The sequence below is a fragment of the Morus notabilis genome, unplaced genomic scaffold, assembly GCF_000414095.1.
Source record: "Morus notabilis unplaced genomic scaffold, ASM41409v2 Scaffold39, whole genome shotgun sequence".
Lineage (NCBI taxonomy): Eukaryota > Viridiplantae > Streptophyta > Magnoliopsida > Rosales > Moraceae > Morus > Morus notabilis.
Window position 1 is genome coordinate 238,274 of NW_010366566.1, and position 18,583 is coordinate 256,856.

At 35.5% G+C, this 18,583-nt stretch overlaps 3 protein-coding genes across 9 annotated transcripts; 1 reads left to right on the top strand and 2 right to left on the bottom strand.

The window, feature by feature from the left end:
- Positions 1-4,207, bottom strand: LOC21403416 (ADP-ribosylation factor). 2 transcript variants are annotated; one of them, XM_010110486.2, is made up of 7 exons: positions 4,117-4,207; positions 3,398-3,591; positions 2,647-2,717; positions 1,246-1,365; positions 857-975; positions 410-491; positions 1-239 (listed from the first exon to the last, which is right to left on the bottom strand). In XM_010110486.2, the coding sequence occupies exons 2-7, from the start codon at positions 3,543-3,545 to the stop codon at positions 234-236; spliced, it is 546 nt and encodes a 181-aa protein (XP_010108788.2). In that variant the 5' UTR covers positions 3,546-3,591; positions 4,117-4,207; the 3' UTR covers positions 1-233. The 2 variants fall into 2 exon arrangements, with proteins under 2 accessions (XP_010108788.2, XP_024029482.1); XM_024173714.1 differs by lacking the exon at positions 4,117-4,207 and adding an exon at positions 4,015-4,090.
- Positions 4,208-5,870: 1,663 nt separating this feature from the next.
- Positions 5,871-9,576, top strand: LOC21403417 (peptide deformylase 1B, chloroplastic). 5 transcript variants are annotated; one of them, XM_024173724.1, is made up of 7 exons: positions 5,871-6,144; positions 6,220-6,397; positions 6,584-6,776; positions 7,013-7,123; positions 8,895-8,957; positions 9,161-9,291; positions 9,501-9,576. In XM_024173724.1, the coding sequence occupies exons 1-6, from the start codon at positions 5,928-5,930 to the stop codon at positions 9,266-9,268; spliced, it is 870 nt and encodes a 289-aa protein (XP_024029492.1). In that variant the 5' UTR covers positions 5,871-5,927; the 3' UTR covers positions 9,269-9,291; positions 9,501-9,576. The 5 variants fall into 5 exon arrangements, with proteins under 5 accessions (XP_024029492.1, XP_024029491.1, XP_024029488.1 ...); XM_024173723.1 differs by having other exon boundaries at positions 9,489-9,559; XM_024173720.1 differs by having other exon boundaries at positions 9,461-9,539.
- Positions 9,577-10,027: 451 nt separating this feature from the next.
- Positions 10,028-12,700, bottom strand: LOC21403419 (polygalacturonase At1g48100). 2 transcript variants are annotated; one of them, XM_024173719.1, is made up of 7 exons: positions 12,425-12,700; positions 11,675-11,806; positions 11,396-11,593; positions 11,200-11,244; positions 10,872-11,079; positions 10,548-10,738; positions 10,028-10,429 (listed from the first exon to the last, which is right to left on the bottom strand). In XM_024173719.1, exons 1-7 carry the CDS (start codon positions 12,671-12,673, stop codon positions 10,037-10,039), a joined length of 1,416 nt encoding a protein of 471 aa, XP_024029487.1. In that variant the 5' UTR covers positions 12,674-12,700; the 3' UTR covers positions 10,028-10,036. The 2 variants fall into 2 exon arrangements, with proteins under 2 accessions (XP_024029487.1, XP_010108791.1); XM_010110489.2 differs by having other exon boundaries at positions 11,200-11,247.
- Positions 12,701-18,583: the final 5,883 nt, after the last annotated feature.

The window sequence follows — 18,583 nt, forward strand, 5'->3', positions numbered from 1 at the left end:
GAAGATATAACTTGAACACGGGCCATACTAAATTCGATTATAAAAATCATAGCAGCTCTGATTACAATTAAAAAGTAAAAGGTATAGCTAAGGTGGCGACTTTGCAAACCCGAATTACATATCAAACTCAAAAGTTCTAGCCAAACAGTCTGCTATTACAATATTTCACTTAATTAAGAAAACTATCCTTCCTGAAGTTGTCACCCACAAAACACGAAAATCCTCGAACACCCTCATGCCTGTAAAGACGGAGAGATGCTTATCAGGAACCGATTTGAGGTTTCAATTAGGTCTAAAACAATAGACCTAATTGTCAATTGATTTTGCATTTGTTTTGGAACATAATATAGGAACCATTCTGTAACCCAACAAGCAGAACTGAAATAAAAAATCATGTTAGCGAACTTGCCTTGCTAGCAATGTTATTCGAAAGCCACTCCAACCCCTCGTACAGACCTTCTCCGGAGGTTGCACATGTGCTCTGGATGTACCTGAAAAAATGGAAACCAGATATCAGCGAAAATACGAGCTATAGATTTTTGTGTAAAAGAGGTGCAATAGTGTAATCTTGTTCTGTATGTTTGTACACATATCCAATTGCCAATAATTTCAAGTTACTATCTGGGTCACAAAACATCTGTACTCAAAAGTATCCGAGAAAGCACTGAACATTGCAACACGCAGGTGTGGAATAGTTATGGGTGAAATGCCAATTTGTTTTCTGAATCTGTGTGTACTCTCTTGGTCAGCCACTGAGCTAACACGCAGATGTGGAATAATATACCTCATGCCACATTCACCACATCTCCTCAAATGAAAAGATAATTGCATAGCAAATGCCAGAGAAAAAATTTACCAGTGGCGTTGACGGAGAGAATGAAGACCAAGCTTGTCAGTTATTTCTGCAGCATTCATTGCATTTGGAAGATCTTGTTTGTTGGCAAAGACGAGCAAAACAGCATCTCTAAGTTCATCCTGAGGATCAATTAACATTCAAATCAAAACATTATTACTAAAAAGAATGGAAACGATAGCATGCAACTCAGTGACGAATCGACGAATCCAAAGAAATAAAAATTATAAGAGTTGCACATATTCAAGTAAAAAAGAAACAAGTAAAACATAGGCACCCAAGCATAACATCTCCGCTTTAATGATATCCAATATATATATATATATATATATATATATATATATAAGACATAACAATCACACTGACAATAAGGATAAATAAGCATTAACTACCTCGTTCAACATCCTGTGCAATTCATCTCTTGCCTCAACAATACGATCCCTATCATTGCTATCAACCACAAAAATAAGGCCCTGAGTGTTCTGGAAGTAGTGCCTCCAAAGTGGGCGGATCTATATCAGAAAGAAATGCATCAGTTACTGGCTTCTTACATACAGAACTTAAAATAAAGTTCAGAAAGAAAAATATCTTCACAAGATGAAGATGTACATTACAACAGATGACAAATAATTAAATTGTTTCTTATGGAGAGAAACCAAGGTTTCAAAAGGCGGAATCGGGCCTTGAGGCGTTTTGCCTCGAGGCGTAAGTCTCAAAAAATGTCAAGAAAATAATAAAATAATAATAATAATAGTAATGAAAAACTAAATTCATACTCAATAATCATTAGAAACAAGACCACTCAATCCACAAAAAGACAAGTTTATTTCACTGCTAGATGCGTAAAAAAAACTCAATAATCTTTTTTTTTTCTTATGCGGCTGGTCTGGTTGTTAATGCAAAGAAGGAGAGATGAGAGGGAAAGACCGTGAAAAAGATGCTGCTATAGGGTTTTTTTTTTTTTTTTTTAATGACTTGAAAGGGTGTATTAAATTTGGGCTGTTAATATTTTGGGCCCAACTGATATTTGGCCCAAGTCTCTCTCTCTCAGAGCAACCCTAACTTAGCCCAAGTCTCTCTCTCTCTCTTAGAGCAACCCTAAACTTTTCTTTCTCCACAGAGCCGCCAAAACCACCCAAAAAACCTTAGCAGCAGCGCTCTCTCTCTCACTCCCTCTCTTCCCCCTCCCGAACAAAACTAAATCACAAAAATCTTCATCTCTCTCCTTCCTCAGCATCAACAGCCGACGAACAAAAGAGGCGCACGCCTTGACCACCGCTTGAGGCGCAGCTCAAAGGCGTGTGCCTCACCTCCTACCCCTCAAAGGGTAAGCTTTGAGGCTGTTTCTCCTCGCCTCGACACGAGACGCGTCCCGAGGCGTACGCCTTGGGAACTTTTTAAAACCATGGGAGAAACAGAAATCAGCATCACTGCTATTATATGAAAGTTCTATATTTAGAAAGGAATAATGACTTCACGAGGTGAAGATGTATGTTACAACAGATCATATATTTCAATTGTTTCTGACGGAGAAATCTATATGCTATGCTACTGACACTTCTAGATTTCATGTACTGGCTGCTCTCACACATGTGGAATATATACCTGACCCAAAACAATAAAATTGTTTTGAACATATTTACTAGGTTTTCCAATGAAATGAAAGGAACACAACCAACATATCTAAGCACTAAAACCAAAGTTCGATAAAAGACAGCGACTTGAAGACACAAAATGAGACCGCAAACTGCAATTACCTTTCACATCCACATACACAAGAGAGAGAGACGTACCTTGTCCTGACCCCCAACATCCCAAACAGTGAAGCTGATATTCTTATATTCCACAGTCTCCACGTTAAATCCTGCAAGAAAAGCTCCGTTCAGCATGATATCTCAAAGCACTAACAAAAATCGCCATCTAAGCTATAATCTTATTGTTGAGGGTGTAGAGCCTGGTTATTGCCTTGACGAAGAGTTAGCACACGGATCAGCCTTCACAGTAAGGTCCTCGTGGGGTTGGAAAGGGGACGGAGAGTTAGCACACGGATCAGCCTTCATAGTAAGGTCCTCATGGGGTTGGAAAGAGGACGGAATCCCCCCTCTTGATGGGGAGCTCACAGACCAAATTTTTACCAAGGATATGACTTCAGGAAGTCACACTTAAAATTTTGGTTGCCCGAATTTCACTTATATTGAGGGTTGCCAATTTCAGAGTTATCAGAGAGATAAGAGAAAACACAGACTCTGAGAGACATTAGGTGTGTGATTTATCTTCTAATCTTCTTCATTATAGTGAAATTCTACAGTTGTTGAAAGTAGATGAAACTATCACATTAAAGGTGAACTACTACAAATCATGCGTGTTTGTTTCTTCGATTTTGTTGCTCTTGGTACTAAATAATTAGTACGTTTAATTCCCAACACATCATTTTCTATTACAAACAACTGAACAAGTATGTACTACAAATCTTTAATCGATCGGAAAATGGGAATGATATTCATAAACTCAAGAGAAAGAGAGAATCTAAGAATTGAGGCTCACCGATGGTGGGGATGGTGGTGACAATTTCTCCAAGCTTTAACTTGTACAAGATGGTGGTCTTACCGGCCGCATCAAGACCCACCATCAAAATCCTCATTTCTTTCTTGGCGAAAAGCCTGCTGAAGAGCTTCGTGAACGTCAACCCCATTTCTGAATCTTTTGTTTTCCCTTCCTTCGCTCTCCGCTCTTGCTATCTACAAATCAGATTAACTCTGAAACGTTAGCAAGATTACAAACAACCAATAATACAAAAAGATCAAATTACAAACAGAAAAAGAAAGCATCAAATTAACGAAATCCAATCGGAAAAACCAGAGTCTGAACATAAAAAAATGTCAAATCTCCATTAACAAAGTTGAAAAACGAAACCCTAATCGTTTAACGATCGGGCAGATAGATCATCATAAGCGATATAAATTTGAATCATAGGATGAAACGAGCGATAGAAACCTTAATCAGATCATATTTAAATCATTACAAACATCAAGAATGAAAATTAGAAATTGCAAATCGAAATCAAACAAATACGAGGAGATTATCCAGAAAAACACAAGTAATTGAGAGAAAACAAAAATAAAAACATATAATTCAAAACAAAGGATAGTTAGATAATCTACAGGAAAAGATCCGAAGAGATCTGAGGAGAAATTGGATTCAGAAAATGAAAATAATTAGGGATTTTAGAGAGAGGAATATGGAAAGGAGAAAAAGGGTCTCACCAGAGAAAGAAGGATCAAAGAGGAAGAGAAATGAGACGAAGCAAACGATTTTTTAAGTCCCCTATTTTTTTTTCTCTCTTCTCGTCAGAAAAAATCGGATTGGTGCAGTGCATTTACGGAAACGGCGTCGTTTAAGTGGTGTATAAAAGGACGGCCGTGGAATCTGGACCGTGAATTTTCGTGGAAATGAGTGTTGTTTATTTCGATTTATCGATCTTGCTTATATGCCCTTATACTTCGGTCTTTTTATTTTTCTAGCCTTTTGGTTTTAGGCGTTGAACTTTCAGATAACTGTATTTGAAACAAAGGAAAAGTGATTCTTGAGGTTAATTTCTTAAAGGGGGACTTGTGATGAAGAGTTGGCATTGGAAGCCTGTTAATGAGATTGCATGCAGCAAGGAAAGGCGCGGGATTAATTAGCTCAAATAACAGGATCGGATGTATATAGGTTCCGTTCATTTCGCTGATTCGAGTTTAGAATTCGAGTTTTGCTACAGTAAAAGCTCTCAGAAACAGTTACATCTAACTTTTTTACTACAGTAAAAAACTCTTACACAACATCACACTTTAACTCAAATTAAAAACTCGAATTAGCAAACCGAACGGTAATAATTAGGCGTTCAACATCATATTAAGTTAAAAAGATTCGAAGGTCTTTTGTACCCTTCTTTTGTTATTGTAAATTAAAGAACACTGAAAGTTGTTGAAAAAAAGTTCTCAACCACGTCCTTGATCATGGAAAATATAGGAGAAACATTAGACTTTCGCTTCATAGACAATATTTAAAGATCCGAGTTTCTAAAGCAAAGACACCAAATGATAATTTATGACTTTATTATTATTATTGACTAATAGGACTTTTACACTAGTAAGAGCTTGCTTAACTACAGTGTTCGACCAATTCGTGGATGTTATTCATGTTCCGATTGTGAAGAAGCAGTACTCATGTTAAGCTCCTTCAGAATAATTGAAGATGAAACTTTAAGGTCCCGTTCATTTCACCAATTCGAGTTTAGAATTCAAATTTTATTACGGTAAAAAACTCTCATAAACAATAACATATAATTTTTTTACTACAGTAAAAAGTTCTCACATAAAGTCACATATCAACTCGAATTAAAAACTCGAATCAGCGAACTAAATGGGTTATTATATTTTCTGTTGCAAAATTAGGAGATGAAAATAAAATTTTCTTCATACAGACACACATAAGTTGGACTCTAGTGTGGCAAGTGTAGGGATGGATTGTTGTATAGGCATGCCACTGTTAGCCCGAGCCTGGCCTAGTCTAGCCTTAATTTTTTTGGGCTTTAGGCTAGATCGACCTTCTCTCTTTTAGGGTCGGACCGACCTAGTTCAAACATTATATTTAAAAATATTTTGAAATACCTTATAAAATTTCGAGTTGGACCAGGCCGTGACCCTAAACTTTTTGAACTTAGGGCCGGGCTGGGTCACCTCTTTTAGGGTTGGTCCAGCTCGACCCGAAAATTTCATTTAGGCCGCAACCGGACAGACCAAACTTAACCTCTACTTCAAACTAATGGCTATGATTATACGGGCTTTTTAGTCTTTCTATTCCATACATAATTGTTGAAATTATGATGAGATCATCGGAGGGTGTTGAGTTTAATATTCTTTAGTCAACGAGGTGTTCCTATTAATATCGACATAATTGAGGATGTTATTGCAGTTCTCTCTTTCTAAAAATAAAAAATACAAAAATCATCTTGTACATTTTTCCGATATTTACAGTAATTGACTTTGACACACACAGAAACAGTACACAAAACCGCCATTTTTGTGTGGGCATGGATTGCTTGGCTCGGCTCCACCCAATTTTCTCACCGTTTGCCTTCTTCTCCTCCTCCTCTTCCTTTCGCCGGTTGAGCTTTCCCGCCATTTCACGTAGCTTCACCGGTTCACCCTCGACCGGCCGGTTCGCCTCCATGCCCGGTGCTCCACTGGTCCCGGTCGTTGCGCAGGCCAGGCGGGGCTCTTCCCTCAAAGAAGACGAAGTCGCTTCTCGTAAGCTCAAACAGCCATTCGTGCTTCCAAGTTTCTCATCAATTTCTGCTTATAAATTCTTCACTTGCATTCAAGTTTCGTTCTTTTTGTTTCCATGGATATTTGCATTTTCAGCTGCTGATCTTCAATTTGAGCCGCCACTCAAAATCGTGGTATACCCGGACCCTATACTGAGAGCGAAGAACAAGCGGATTGATTCCTTCGACGATAATCTGAAGAAATTAGTCCACGAAATGTTCGACGTAATGTACAAGTGAGTTTTAGTCTACCGAAGTTTACTGCTTTATTGGGTTCTGTTTCTTTTCTTCAAAAAAAAAAATTTGATTTCACTATGACCCATTCGAATTTTCCAAATTCGTTTTTTTTTTTTAAATTTATTTTTGCTTATGAAGAAACTTTAAATATCCACAGGAGTGTGAACAATACTTGTTTTCCGCAGAACTGATGGCATTGGGCTTTCGGCTCCCCAAGTAGGAATGAATGTTCAACTTATGGTGCTTAACCCTGCTGGTGAACGTGGCGTTGGAGAGGAAATTGTTCTTGTAAACCCAAGAGTCAGCAGATATTCGAAGAAAATGGTGCTTTTTAATGAAGGTTGCTTGTCCTTCCCGGGCATTTATGCTGACGTTCAGGTACTTATAATACTAGTTCTATGATTATATTCATACTTTCTCCTTTCAAGTTGGTATTCTAATCCAATGTTTAAACTTGATTCGGTTACGTCTAAATTGAAGATATTTCACTTCGCTGTTGATTTGCTTTTTAGAAACATAATACCTGATAATATTTTTTGGTCTGGAAAATTCTTGGCTGTGATGCCTCTTTTGGCTGTTTATTTTATCATGACATGGTTTTTTTCTGTTTGCAGAGACCAGAATCTGTAAAGATTGATGCACGGGATGTTAATGGTGCAAGGTTTACAGTCAACTTATCTGGTCTTCCTGCACGGGTTTTCCAACATGAGTTTGACCATTTGCAGGTTTCTATCCAGCATTTTCTTATTCAGTATATTATCGCTTTCTTAATGAAGAATTACCCTTTGTATTTCATCAGTAGGTAAGTTACAGATTTAAGGCAAGTAGCAATGATGCGTAATATTTTTATAGATTTAATTCCGCAAGCGTACGGTGTCAAGTTTTGAGTATAGGGTGAGTGAGTATCGTCTCCGGATTGGGTTTAGAATTGCCGTTAAGTACCGCAATTATCGTAACTTAACTTTATCTAGGCAACCTAATAAAATGATAATTATGAACAAAAACAAAATAAATATAAGAATAGAAATATAGTATCTATACACAAATGGTCTAGGGACTTGATTTCACTTTATTATTCCTATGTTCATCCTATTATGTAATCGCTAATCAATTCCGTTCAATTCATTAATCAAGGCTCTAATGTCACCTCGCAACCTCTCCCGAGTGCCTCACAAGGAACTATATTTAAATACCCAAAACAATATCCCTATTCGAAATGAATATTTAAACACAAATTAAGCTTCGCCTTTAGAATTAGAAAATAGGAATATTGATCGCCTCCCGGCCTCACAGCGACCTAAATCCTAATTTGATTATCTGACCGTTGATCTCCTCCCGGTCTCACAACAACCTAGACTATGTTTCTCAAATCTAGTTAAAGAACTCAATCTCTCCCGAGCATCAAATTCGCAATCTAAAAATCATCTAACTCATTGGCCAAATAAATTAGAAGCATTAAGCATAGAGAAACATACATGAATTGAAAACGAAATTAAATTAACAATTAACAAAATATTCAAAACATAGTTCAAATAAAACTACATCAAGTCCTAGATTTAATGTCTAGCTCAATATGGAAAAATAGATGAAAGAAGATAAAACCCAAAATCCATTGAAGAGCTTCCAAGGACCTCCAAGATGAAGGATTTCGGCCTCCTTTTGATGTTTTCTTCAGTTTTCCGGGCTCCCCTTCTCAAGTGGCATCTCTTTCCTTTTATACTACTCAGTTTCGGAGCTAGGGATTCATACGCGCGCTGCAGCCTGCGTGAAAACGCGCTGCAGCGCGCATTTTTGGAAACAAAACTCACTGCTGGAAACTGAGGCGAGCGCCTTTGGCCGCACTGCAGCGCGCGGGACTCCTCCCTGGGCACTTTGGGCGCGCTGCAGCGCGCGTCCAGGGGTCTGGGCGCGCTGCAGCGCGCGGCCAGGTCTCTGGGCGCGCTGCAGCGCGCGGCCAGGTCTCTGGGCGCGCTGCAGCGCTTTCTTGCTCTCTGGTCTTCTTGCTTTCCTTTGCGCGTTGTAGCCCAAAAAGGTGCGTTGTAGCCCGCTTTCTTGCATTCCAAAGCCTCCTCTTTTGTGCCTTAAAATCTTCTCTCGCCTCCTCTTGCCATTGATTCACAAGTTGGGCAAATATTCTTCTTTTCTTCATGCAAAATCATCCAAGCATTTATTCCTAATTCCTATAAAAAGCATACAAAAGACATTAAACTAACAACAATGCTTGAAAACTTACAAATATTCAAGCTTAAAAGTACTTGATTTGTTGGTAGAAATACCCGTCATCAAGCAGCATCTCATGTTCCAATATGTTTCTTCAAATCTTCTCCTTCCCTCCGAAGATAGAAGCGTCACATGTTTTACATACATAAAAAGAGTGGACAAAGCTTCAAGAGTTGAAATTTGTTATGTTTAAGTAAATTAGTTAAATCTTGTAAGGTCCAGTTCTCGCAGTCGTTCACCCATAGTTTTATTTTCCTATGGCAACCATGTTTGCAGGGTGTACTTTTCTTTGATAGAATGACTGAAGGAGTTCTTGATGGTATACGTGCGCAGTTACAGGTGCGTAGGCATTTTTGTTGGTGCATGTTTTCTAGATCCACAAGATAATTTTTCCTTCTCCATCCAGTAGTGTCTTCCACAATGATGTATTAAACTTATCTTCTGTTTTTGTTGGAAGCTACGTCTGTGGATGGGATGGAAAATACTCTCACACTAATTACAATAGGAAAGTATTAATTTGCTTTATTCTCTAATGATAACAGTCCTTAGAAAAGAAGTACGAGGATAAGACAGGATTTCCAAGTCCTGAAAGGATCGATGAAACCCGCAAAAAGAAAAAGGTTGCTGTTGGTTTTGGAAAATCATCATGATAGTGTTTCCATGGAAATATCAGGTTTACTTCTAAATTTCAAAATTTTCTAATTACTAATATTGTTCATTATATTAATCTTTTGTCCATGCTGAATCCAGGATATTAGGCACCAGGCCAAAGATTAGCCTCAGTTGTATGTTTTTGATGGGGTTTAGATTGGTTTTATCAATTGTCAAATCATTCTCCGTAGGTTTTAATAATTTCCTTGGTCTTGGAAGAGTTGGCCGCAGATGATGCTCCGCACCTTTAGCAAACCATATTTTTCCTGTAATGCTGGAGATCATGGCTGCTTCACCTGGACCCTGCATAGTTATTGGAAGAGTAGGAGAATCTTCTTCAGCCGAAGAAAGCTGTACAATTTCTTGACACAGCATTACTACACAATGTCCCTTTCCTTTCTACAGCTTAGCTGTACGAATTTTAGAAGTTATTACTCGTGCATACACATGTTGAATTCCTAAAATGTATACTTCCAATCTCCAATTTATTATTGAGTAGATCAATAATAGATGGTTCAGATTCAAATTGACTGTTGCTTTGCGTGCCTAAACTGGGAAGATTGCTGCATTTATTATTTTGTTAATATTGTATTATGTATTCCTCCTTTCAATACACATAACCATGTTTAATTTAAAAGCAAGATGCATTGTATTTCCACCCCAAAGAAAAAGTATCTGAGTAGAATACAAGAAGTCTACTGCTATTATCATTACACGTATTGGTTCCTTTTGCATGAGATATCCAGTCTAATTTAGCTAAGCTCAGCTCAGCAATAATCACTCTTAGACTGCACTGTGGCACCCGAAGGTTTGCCTGTCTTCAAGCAGTCAATTGGAGGGACAGTTGCAGTCTCCAGCTCTCCATATGCCTCCCAACAGAAAGGACCAGACAGGTGTTCGCTTTCTTGGACGGAATTTAGCTGTATGGTGTTTAGAGACACGCCAGTGCAAGGCAAGCTATCGCTGCAGGCAAAATGAACAGGTTTCTCTGTGTAAGTTCCTTTAACATTTATGTAATTTATGCCCGACACTGCCACAGCTGAGCTTTCGTTTGCACACTTGCTCTTGTCACAGTAGAATTGGTCTATCATTATTGGAGTTTTTACTTCAGAAACTTGGATGTTGGAGAACATAACATTTTGCACTGAGCCTGACCCTCCCTGCAGTGGAAAACCACAATCAAAGACTTAGATGCATAAAGAGTAAAGCATTAAAACACAACAATCAAACACTCAAGTGAGATGGGGAAATAATAGGTAGAGAACAGGACATTTGTACCTGCCACGTTTTAATTCTGACTCCAGTTAAGGTATTTTGTATTTTGACATCTCGGACGGTGATATTCGAAACACATGCTCTGGTGTTATCCTTCCCCAGACTTCCAATGCTGATTCCATGTCCAGGTCCACAGTTGACATTGTGTATGTATACGTTTGAGCACCCAGTTTGTATAGATACGCAGTCATCTCCTGCAGAAGGCAGTTAGGAGTAGAAGATTTTGATGAAATTCAAAGTCACCTTGATTCCATCATTTTTGTGAATTCAAGCCTTAGTTTAGTGCTTTTCACTCAAAACCAAATTTCTGCTACAAAGAAAAATTACCACAAGCAAGATTGCTGTTATAGATGACCACGTCTTGGGAGTTCTGTAGGTGGATTCCGTCTGTGTTGGGGCTGCTTTCAGGTGATGATACACCAACGCTGAAAACCTGAACATTTGTGCAATCGTCGAATTTGAGGTGGGTCTGAGGACTGTTCTGAATCGTTATCCCAGTGACCGTCACACCATTACTTCCATAGAACCTGAGGGCCTGTGCATAAAAACATACATCCCCACTCACCTATTTATATTTCTACTTTCAGTTTTTTTTTATTTTTTATTATTATTATTTTTTTTTTAATGATAAGCTTTCAGGCGAGGTGATCGTTACCGTCGGTTTGGTGTTTGGCAATTTCCCGCTGTTACTCTCTGTCTGCTGCTAAACAATATTTTTAGGGAAAGATAATGTTTGGTTAGTTCTGCTAGAGGACTATCTCCAAGTAATGACTATTTAAAACGTTGAAAAAAGAAAGAAAAGAAAAAAAAAACAAAAAAGGAAAAAACAATGGCATAATGTGGACAAATACCAAATCCTCGGAACTGTTATATGTAAAGTCATCTGTAGGATAGTATGTAGGCGAGTCATTCCACCATACTGAACCTTGTCCATCAATAATCCCTTTGCCTTTGATTGTAATTCCGTCATGCTTTGCGAACTCAATCCATTGTAGAAGACCTGAACCCCATGACCCTGAGTCTGTTGGAGCTATAATTTTGCCATCCAACTGCAAAATATCATTGATGGTTTAGTATTGTTGGTCATTAGAAAATAGCAGTTTAGTTGTGTCTAAGGATTTGTGACTCACCTGAAATACAATATCAGGCTGACAACCAGAACCAGAGAAAGAGATTGGCTTGACAAGGAACACAGACCCGGATGGAACAGTTATTGTTGATGCCTTCACTTTGCAAGCCGCTTCCCATGCTGCTTCAAAGGCCTATCATTTGCATTGATCAGCCGCTATAGAGCAGTAAACGACAATAACAACACCCACAAAAGACAACACTCTGGTAATTGTGTTTGTAGAGGAGGCTCGAATTCTTCAACGGAAGGACATTTAGAATTAATTAATTAAGCACTGTAACTAATAAAAAGTGAGTCTCACAGCCTCACGTTACGTTGCGGGGCCACCTTACTTATTCAATTTTTTAAGCATTTTATTTTCTCGGTTGACTATAAACTTCAAGTGGGCATTTAGAAATTTGGCAGCATAAGCCATTTTTTCTAATCCGGGCCCAGTCAACTTCTGAAGTGCTGCTCACGATGGGGATAGAAGCCAAAAGCATAATAGTGGATTGAGAGACTGGTATGCCTAAAAAGTTGGTGTAAAACCGGAACTGAAAGATGAATTTGGCTAACGAGTACACCAGAAAACAGAAAAAACAGAAATGTACGAGATTAACTTTCCATTTCCAACACATGTACATGTGATTAAACACGTACTTTGGTTTTGCAATAAAATGATAATACAAAACAAGAGAAGTATACTTTCGTACTGTACTGACATGTAAGCTTAATAGGAAAGGGATTAAAACAAGCGTTTTGATTTGCTGACCTTCGTGTCGTCTGCTCGTCCGTCGCCCTTGGCACCATAGTCCAACACATTGAAAATGGCAGAGTTATCGCCGCTGATCTTTTCCGGTGCAAAGTTGTAGTTGTTCATCGACGTAGGGAAGTACTTGTTTGGCATCGGCCAGTACTGTTTCCCTTGTCTAGCATGGCAAGTTCTTATGGAAAAAGGACAAACTAACAACGCAATGAGAAATATGTTGAATGAAAGGCTTTTTAGTTTTAACGTACCCATCTTTATGAGAGAGAGAGAGAGAGAGAGAGAGAGAGTTATGGAGAAGAATTAAGAAATGAGTGTGTTTGTTGTGTTGTGGCTAATATTGATGAACATACATTATGTTTATATAGGTAAGAGAGGCCTTGCACTGTGCATACATGAGCTATACAGTTTAGTAAAGACAAGGAATGTATATCTTTCCTTTGTTTTGACTCTTTTTCCGGTTTATGATTATTATTTTCATTTTCTTTTTTTATATATTAGATAAATTAGATTACTCTCATGACATTCCTTGTAAAGTTTGCTTAGGGAAAAAAAAAAACTCAATTTGGGAAAACGTAGATGATCCGCCATCTAGCTAGGAAACTTGATGCGATTTTATTGCGCTGATAATGATATGAGATTTCGCATCAAACACCGATTTTCTCTTGTTAATTTACTCTCAAATATTCAATAATCCAACTGGATTTTCTCAACTTAGACTCTAATGTAAACGAATGTGCAAAATAATCAGAACAATCATTGATAATCCTGGCGCTTGTTATATCTTGGATAGAGCACTAATAGCAAGCAATGATCCTGGTTCTTTTATATATCTGCAACATGGGCAGAATATTTGCAAGTGTTAAAGGAGTAATAAAGTAACAACGGTTTAGGAAGTTAATCACCATCTTCTAAACCAGAGAATTAGGCACGTGATTCTTCATGGAGGTCAGTTCGGTTTTACAATTGCAATTCTTAAATATTAGCTTTTTATAGCAGGGTATCTAATCAATATTGCACATTAAAACAAAAAAAAAGTATGCAATTACTTTTAAAATCTTCCATTGTAGGATATGAATTTAACCACTTATTGTAGCAATTTTGAGAAGCTAATTTTTTTTTTTAACTTTTAACAGCTTTTAACTTATGTTGGCAAAAGTAAAATAAAAGTCGTGTTTAGAATTGATCTTAATTTTTTTACGTTTTTCGAGAAAGAAAAAATAAAAACGTTTTCAAAATTGTGTCTGGCGCAATAAAGATAAAAAACGAAAATAAAAACGATTTTTTGGTTTAGTGTAAAATGAGAGAGAAATAAAAAACGATTTTTAGTCATTTTTCATTTTTCGTTTTCTCCTCTCTCAAGCAGAGAGAGAGAGATAAATTAATGGGTTTTTATACTGAAAATGATCTCTTGATAAAACTAACACATTTTCAAAAATGATTTTTGTCTGAGATTGAAAACGTTTTCATTTTCATTTTCATACAAAAAATAAAATTATTTTAAAATGAGTTCCAAACGCGTTCAAAATTTTCTTTAAAAAAAAAAAAGAGTACAGCAGTATTAAACTGACTCAATTGTACATCTATTTCTAACAAGTTGGCTTCCTCAACTAGGCTAAAAAAATTAGACATAGATAACGTATATAATATATACACTACAGCTCATGAGTCATTACCCAAATCAGTATTTATTATTACATGTATATGTGAAGACCATTTTGAGCCAAGAATCAAGATGTGTTACGCTTATATATTGGACAAGTCATATGCAGGGTGTTATGAGGTTATATATTGTTTATAGCTCACAAGTTTTGTAGTCATGGCGCCCAATAATAATAAGACGTGATATCACACTACTTATTTAACTTCATCATTTGTCACATTGAAGCCTCTAGAAGAAATGTCTGAGGCATGTTTTCTGTAAGTTGCGGAAAAATATTGTGAAGACGTCAAAGTCTTGTCTGGAAAAGCCACCAAAAGCGGCAGAGGATATGGCAAAATATACGAAAAGTTAAATGCCCAAATTCGACGTAACCGAGAGAAATAAATGGGTTGTTCTTTTATCTAAAAAATTTAAGGCCTGTTCGGTGAGATAATTTTTGAGTGAAAAATTTAAAAAAAAATAACTCGAGTTATAATTTTATTTGAGTTCATGTTCTTTTAAGTTTAAACTCGAGTTTGAAACTAAAACTCGAGTTCAAGTTTCCCTTTCAACTCGAGTTCAGAAATTCGAACTCAAGTTAATGAACAGTATTTTTTCTATTATTAAAAATGCTATAACTTTTTCGTTTTAATTCTGATTGAGATGATTTTTTTTCTATGCGTTGATAACGAAAATACAAATAAAACTAGACTCATATGCCCTATTAAAATTTTTCATCAGCATTGAGTTTTTATTAAAATACTATCTAAAAATAAATTTAAGTTTTGACTTACTCAAACACAAACTCAAAAAAGATTCTTATCTCAAACCATAACTCAAATGTAAACAACCAAACACAAACTCAAGTTACAACTTCAACTCAAGTTATAACTCAAACTCAACTCAAAATCTATACTCAAGTTACCTAACTCAAAAACATCAAAAGAACAAGCCCTAGAAAAAGACAACTCGAGTTCTAACTTTATTTAAGTTCATGTTCTTTTAAGTTTCAACTTTATTCAACTTTACTCAACTTTATTCAAGTTACAACTTCAACTCAAGTTATAACTCAAAAATTATACTCAAATTACACTCCAAAAAAACAACCCTAAAATCTCAAAAAATAAATCAATAAAACTCGACCCACAAAATTTATAGAAATTCGCTTCAATGTAAAACTATTTTTTCTTTTAACTGCTGCACTATGATGAAGGAGTTACAGAAAAAAAAAATTATATACCTCACTCTCCGTAGTTTTCTCTACCTCTTTAATTAACCTCGGAAAATGGAGACCTTATTTTATAATGAAAATTAGGACAATTAAATTTTACAAGTGTAAAATCTCCAAACTACCTTTAATCAAATTTTTAAAGAAAACCCTCCACGTAAAGTAATTAATCATCATGACAATTAATTAAGAAAGTGATTATAACTTACAAGGGTCCCCACATAAGAAGAAATATGAGAAAATTATAAATTTTACGTCTAAGTACTTGACTTACTAGTACTCCTTTTAAAAAACTCGACTCCTTAACTAGTTCTAATTTTAAAGATAGAAATATATTGATTAATGTTAAGGGATAAAAATAAAAATAAAAATTTTATTTTAAAGGGTATTTTTAAAAATTTCGCATTAAGCTCTAACTATTTATGTTAGAAGATGAAGCGTATCATCTTAACCTATAAGAATATTCAAATGCGTAGTTCAAATCAAATGACTTGAAAACACAGAATACGGTGATTGGGCAGCTGAAAAATTCTTTAAATCTTACGTGTGAAAACGACAGTTATTGCAATGCATGTGAGTCTCCTTATAATCAATCAACAAAACCGTTAAATCAGTTAATCCCAGATATCATGCCATTGCTTTAGGGATTGGCTTCTCTTCAGTCAAGTTAAAAAGTAGCTTTAACAATTTTTTACTTCGTAATTTGTTGAAGAGGTGATCATAAGTCATAACTAAGATAAGCTGAACTAATTAAAGACAGATAATGTGAAACCGTTATTATTTCCAATTCCCCATTGTTCGGGTCCAATATAACGTTTTAACAATTTTTTTCTTCCCTATTCTACCCTATAGGAGATCTCTAGAGTCAGAGATAAAATCTTAAGCAAATTCTATGATGACCTACTTTATTTCTTACTTTCTTTTTTTTTTTTTTCTTTTTTCCAAAGTAACATGTTAGTATACTTTTTCTTGATTAATTGTGTAAATATTATGAGACGTTTAGTTTATAGATTCAAAATTATGATTTAAAATTATTCTTTTCTTACGTATATTTTTTTATAAGAGAAAATACTGTAACGAGTTACGAATTATGATTCGAATCATGACATGAATCCTTCTTCCAAATGCACGCTTAAAAACAATGTAAAAGATGGATAAAGACAAATCATGATGGGTGCTTCTCAAAGCAGACGCAATGTTTGAAAATGTAGCAATGCATTGTTATAAAAAAAATAATAAAAATAAAAAATATGCACAAAAGAAAAAAAAAAGATTTGGTTACGTCATGTTATTGGCGGCCAAGTGACATTTAGTATTATTCTTTGTTTTCTTATTGGCTAGATTGTGATTTTTAGAAGTTAATGAGCCATTATCTTAGAAGACAAGTTTGAGATTAGGATGGAAATTAGGGCGTGATAGGATCATAGATTTGCTGCAAATTTTAATGTTTCTTAATTTTTTCTTTTTTTATTCTGAATTTATGTATCCCTGCTGGGCATGTGAAGTTGAATTTTAATACACTCCTTCCACTTGTGATTGATTGAGACAATTATTCAATGGATGCGTTCTTATTTTTCAAAGTTATTTGCGTACTATTTATATTCAAAATTTGCACGTGAATCTGGAAATTAAATGTCAGCCATATTGATGCAAACAAATAATGAAATTCTGATGAAGAACGTCACTCAAATTTCCCTTCTCCATAATCGCTATGCTATTCATTTTTCCTAAGCAACTTATATGGGAATTTTTGTGAGAGTGAAATACAAAGTTATTGTCCATTGGCTTATATTATTTCTAGTTTTTTATGTGGGAAATTTTACCTGTTATTTTTTTTTTATATTTAATCTCAAAGTTGTTGTCCATTGGCTTATGTTATTTCTACTTTTTATATGGGAATTTTTACCTGTTTTTTTTTTTTAGAGAAATTTTACCTTTTATTTTGACTGTATTTAAGAAACACTTATAGTTTTATTCTTTAAAAATATAGCTTTCAAATTTTCAAACTTTTAAAACGTATAATTTGTTTTGTCTCTATTTTTGCTACAAGTGTTGATTCAAATTCGTCTCCGTGCGAATGGAAGATTCTTTTTGCTGTAACACATGCACACGTTCTCGTGATGTCTTCTCATATTTATCGTTTTCATCCGAGTGTCTTCCTCGATTGCTGATATTTACCTTGGGTGTCGTCGTCTTTTCAAGCTTTCATTTTCTTTTGGATTAATTTTAAAAATTTATCATGAATTATAATTATTATAACACTTTACTTTTTAAATTTTAAAAAGTAATATATGTTTCTCCTGCATTTTATTCCGTTAATAAATTTTATTTTTATGTTATAATAAGTGATGAAATTGTCACGTGTCGCTTATTTAGTGAGAATTAAAAGCGTAATTACGCTTATACCCTCTTAATCAGATAATTTTTTATTTTTATTGAAAAAATTCACCACCTTCGTTCCCATTTTGCTTCTTTCTTTTTCTCACCTCCTCGCCTTTGATGATGGTGTTGGTTTCTCAAACGGATTTTCAAAAAAAATTGTGCGGAAGCGTGGTATCGATCGAATCACATAAATCAAAATTTAATGCGATTATTATTTCATGTTAATTTAACTACAAAGATATTAAAGAAAGGAATGAGGATTTGATCGTCGTTCGATTATGACGAAAATCTTGAACTCCTCCAACACCGTCTTGAGCTCTTAAATTCCAAGAACACCACGGTTCTTTCTCAATGTATCTCCGGATTAACGTGAACTCGCACGTGTGGGCGTTCTAATGGGTTTCTCAACACATAAGATGGATGAATAGGGAAGCCACCTATAGTCATCACTCACTTTTCTCAAAAGTATATGATGGCAATCAAGAAATTTTCTTTGGTTTTCTTTTGTTCTCCCGTTCCTTTTTTTTTCTTTCTATCTGTTCACTCTCTCGGAAAAAAAAAACTTTTTTTTTTTCGTTACTTCACTTATGAACAGCATTCATTCCCTTTTTGAGTAAATGTGCAACCGCACATTTACTCCATTTCCTCAGGAGAGGAAACGTGCAACAGCACGTTTCCTCCCACTCCCCTTTTTTTTTTTTTTTGAGGAAACGTACACATGCACGTTTCCTTCCTTTTAAATATATATATATATATATTAATGAGGGGGAAGAAGGAAACGTGGAGAAAAAAAAATCTCTCTAAATTCATCCATATTAATTTAAAACAATTTTAAATTAATTTTAATATTAATTAATCAAATTAATTAATATGTGTATTTAGAATTCTCAATTCTATATTAATAATCATAACC